The sequence below is a fragment of the Sinocyclocheilus rhinocerous genome, unplaced genomic scaffold, assembly GCF_001515625.1.
Source record: "Sinocyclocheilus rhinocerous isolate Xijiao unplaced genomic scaffold, SAMN03320098_v1.1 scaffold1069, whole genome shotgun sequence".
NCBI classification, from domain to species: domain Eukaryota; kingdom Metazoa; phylum Chordata; class Actinopteri; order Cypriniformes; family Cyprinidae; genus Sinocyclocheilus; species Sinocyclocheilus rhinocerous.
This window is the reverse complement of record NW_015635541.1, coordinates 785,762-789,542: the sequence shown is the minus strand read 5'-3', so window position 1 is coordinate 789,542 and position 3,781 is coordinate 785,762. Positions and strand designations below refer to the sequence as shown.

Genomic DNA, 3,781 nt, shown 5'->3' with positions numbered 1-3,781 from the left:
CGCTCGCTTATAAGTGTATTTCTCTCAAAATCTCACCCTCATGTCATTCCAAACCAGTATGATGTTTTTGTAACATAAAAGATATTTTGATGAATTCTGAATGAATTTTGCATTACACAGAAGAAATTAATTCAGGTTTGGAACATAGTTTTCTTCGGTTCGCTTATAAGTGTATTTCTCTCAAAATCTCACCCTCATGTCATTCCAAACCAGTATGATGTTTTTGTAACATAAAAGATATTTTGATGAATTCTGAATGAATTTTGCATTACACAGAAGAAATTAATTCATACAGGTTTGGAACAACATGAGGGTGAGTAAATAATGGTTCTCATTTTTGGATGGACTGTCCCTTTAAAGCAGCACTATGTAACATTTGGCGCTCTAGCAGTTAATAAACAGAACTGCACACATCCCGCGGAAGAACATTCCAACGAGCTACTTCTCTAAGTTTATGTCTATGGCGATTCACGCAGGTATGTGTTACTCCGCAGCGGTGACCGGTGGTTTATCGTGAAACCGGTAATCGTTCCATCCCTAATTATAAGTGTACCGTAGTGATTCGGAATAAGACAAAAACGCGGTTTGGAAGATGAATTCATGATGTACTCGCTCATTATATACATTTGGCAAATTTTGAACACAGAAAAAGTTACATAATGCTGCTTTAAAGAAGTCAGATTTAGCTTCTGTCAAAGGAGACTCGAGCATAAAAATGAAAATCTTGGGTAAATCTTTTAAAGGTGGATTTTGGCTTTGCTAAGAAGATCGGCTTTGGGAAGAAGACGTGGACATTCTGTGGTACACCAGAGTATGTGGCTCCAGAGATCATCCTGAATAAAGGTCATGACATCTCCGCAGATTACTGGTCCCTCGGAATCCTCATGTACGAGCTGCTGACTGGCAGGTAAGAAACAGGGCTTCATGTGTTTAAAAATACTTCTTCAGTCCTATTAAACATTATTAAAGTATTAGGATTTATAATTTATACTACAAATGCAATGATTTTTAATTCAGTTTTGCCTTTTTATTTTTCAGTCCTCCTTTTTCGGGACCAGATCCAATGAAAACATACAACATCATTCTTAGAGGCATCGACATGGTAGAATTCCCTAAAAAAATTACCAAAAATGCTGCCAATCTCATCAAAAAGCTATGCAGGTATGTCCATCACTATAAAACCCATTGGCTGTCTATTAGCGGTTCCTGTTAATGCAGATTTCTCTTTTCTTCTTCTTAGAGACACGCCGTCTGAAAGATTAGGAAACTTGAAAAATGGAGTCAAAGACATCCAGAAGCACAAGTGAGTTTGCTATTTGCTTTAAAACATGAACATGAAAAATATGCTGATATAGTTTTATGAATCGTCTCATGTAATGAACATGTTTGCAGATGGTTTGAAGGGTTTAACTGGGACGGATTGAGGAAGGGGACACTGACGCCCCCCATCATCCCTAATGTAAGTGCTTACGCTCATGCAAGGCAGATTTTACACCGATGTTAGGACAGAAACATACTCCATGCAAGTACTTTATGCATTATAGGGTTTTTACTGTAATGGTCACCCTGCATATTTTTCTTTAAAAAAAAATGCTTTTACTCAGCAGGGATGCATTAAATTGTTCAAGAGTGAAATCATTAGTCAAATAAATTCTAGGCCACCAAATCAGCATATTAGAATGATTTCTAAAGGATCATGTGACACTGAAGACTGGAGTAATGATGCTGAAAATTCAGCTTTGCATCACAGGAATTAATGACATTTTTAAATATATTAACAGAAAACAGTTATTTTAAATTCTAATATTATTTCACAATATTACTGTTTTTTTATTGAATTTTCTTCAAATAAATGCAGTCTTGGTGAGCAAAAGAGACTTTAAAAACAATAAAAAATTCTTACAGACCCAAATTTTAACAGAAGTGTACAAGTGTATAACTCGCATGCTAACAGTTTTTTGTTTGGTTATTTTTGTAGGTAACATCATCCACAGACACTAGTAACTTTGACAGCTTTCCCGAGGACACTGAAGACCCACCGCCTGATGATAACTCAGGCTGGGACACAGACTTCTAATCAGGCCCAGACACACAACACTGCTCACATGGGACGTCTGCACTACTGGAGAAATGTGGGAAGAAGAGGTGGATGAAATGAAGTGACTCTAAAAGGGCTGTCGCGACAAAACCTGAATCTCTTGCGTGAGCACGTGTCTGTGTGCGTGTTCACCACTGACCCATGATAACCACCTTTACTGTGAGCTGACTGAGAAGACAGTCCATTTAGGGAAAAGCTTGTGACCTCAGCGATTTGTTCTTCCTTATTGGCTGCGAACTCGTCATTCACCGACCCTTGTGCAGACTACTTGAAAGAAGACCTGAATGTTGCTCTTAAAGTAATACTCGTTCGTTATAGCACATGTACATAATAGCATAGCATCACTACCCTGAGAAACTCACGCATACGCCGGCGTTAACTGTCACGTGCATCACACACTTCAAACACACACAGACATCATAGACGCATCTTCTCGCCTCTCTTTGCTGTTAATTTATTGTCCTGGCGGACGGCCATTACGGTTTATGATATTCTGAGCCCAGTGCTGGTCTTCTCAAACTTCATCCAATGAAATGATGTGCCTCAAATTCATAGCTCCATTAATAGTGTACTGTATTTATTGTCTCAGATTTATAAGAATTAGGAGATAAGTACTGACCACTGTGAATGGCCAGAGTTGAAACAGGAACGGATGTGGGATTGGTTTGCCTTCTATGGCCATTCTTAAATTCAAATGCAGGTACAACGTAATCCTGATTTCTCCACAGATTCAGCCGTATCAGATCATGAACAGTATTAGTGCCTTAAATCAACGGCATTCTGCGACGCTCCTCATGCTGCATGTCAGAATACGATCCCTTCAGCCTGCTGCTGTCCATCAGACGCTCTCTGTCTAGTTGTGTTTTTTTTACACAATAAAACAACTGTTTTAGACACTCACTGTGTCCTCACATGATCTGCCACTGTCTTTTATGGATCTGAAATGTTTAAAATGCGAATTGTTTTAGAGCTGGGCTTTTTTATTTAGGAAATTATTTAGTTTATTTTTAAAATGTCATGTGATGCAAAGCTGAATTTTCAGCATCATTACTCCTGTCTTCAGTGCCACATGATCCTTAAGAAAACTCTAATATGCTCATTTGCTGCTTAAGAATATATTATTATTATATTTATTTGAAGCTTGACAGCACCTGGTCTTTCTCTATGCTGAAAAACACGATTAGGACATTCTACGGAATTCACCTTTTTATAGGTCATGAGGGTTAGTAAATTATATTTTAATTTTTGGGTGATGTGGTATTTTTCTTAAAAGAACCAAAGACTTAAACTACTTCAGTCTGTGTGCACTGAATTTATTTAATACACGAGTTTCACAATGTGAGTTGAATTACTGAAATAAATGAACTTTTCCACGACATTCTAATTTATTGAGATGCACCTGTATTTCACTCCAAAATCAAAAGAATAAATATAAGTAATTAAATTCTGCATAAAGAAATGTGAGCCTACCTTTAGGTCCTTTACGTTTTGTTTTTTTTTGCATTGTGACATTTTCATATGCCTATGGATGTTTTATTGTTTTACTTTTATATGTGTGTTTGTGTGTGTTTTATGTTGATTGACACTATACCAGTCAAAAGTTAATTAAGATTTGTAATGTTTTTGAAAGTCTCTTATGCTGACCAAGGCCATATTTATTTGATTTAAAATGCTGTAAAACGA

At 37.0% G+C, this 3,781-nt stretch overlaps 1 protein-coding gene across 3 annotated transcripts in view; it reads left to right on the top strand.

Annotated features, from left to right (window-relative positions):
* Positions 1 to 2,099, top strand: part of prkg1a (protein kinase cGMP-dependent 1a) — a 76,705-nt gene extending 74,606 nt beyond the window's left edge. For all 3 annotated transcript variants that reach the window (XM_016561706.1, XM_016561707.1, XM_016561705.1), the window contains exons 14-18: positions 744 to 907; positions 1,039 to 1,161; positions 1,241 to 1,303; positions 1,393 to 1,459; positions 1,979 to 2,099. In XM_016561706.1, coding sequence (XP_016417192.1) covers positions 744 to 907; positions 1,039 to 1,161; positions 1,241 to 1,303; positions 1,393 to 1,459; positions 1,979 to 2,077 — 516 coding nt within the window. In that variant the 3' untranslated portion in view covers positions 2,078 to 2,099. The remainder of the gene's footprint in view (positions 1 to 743; positions 908 to 1,038; positions 1,162 to 1,240; positions 1,304 to 1,392; positions 1,460 to 1,978) is intronic.
* Positions 2,100 to 3,781: the final 1,682 nt, after the last annotated feature.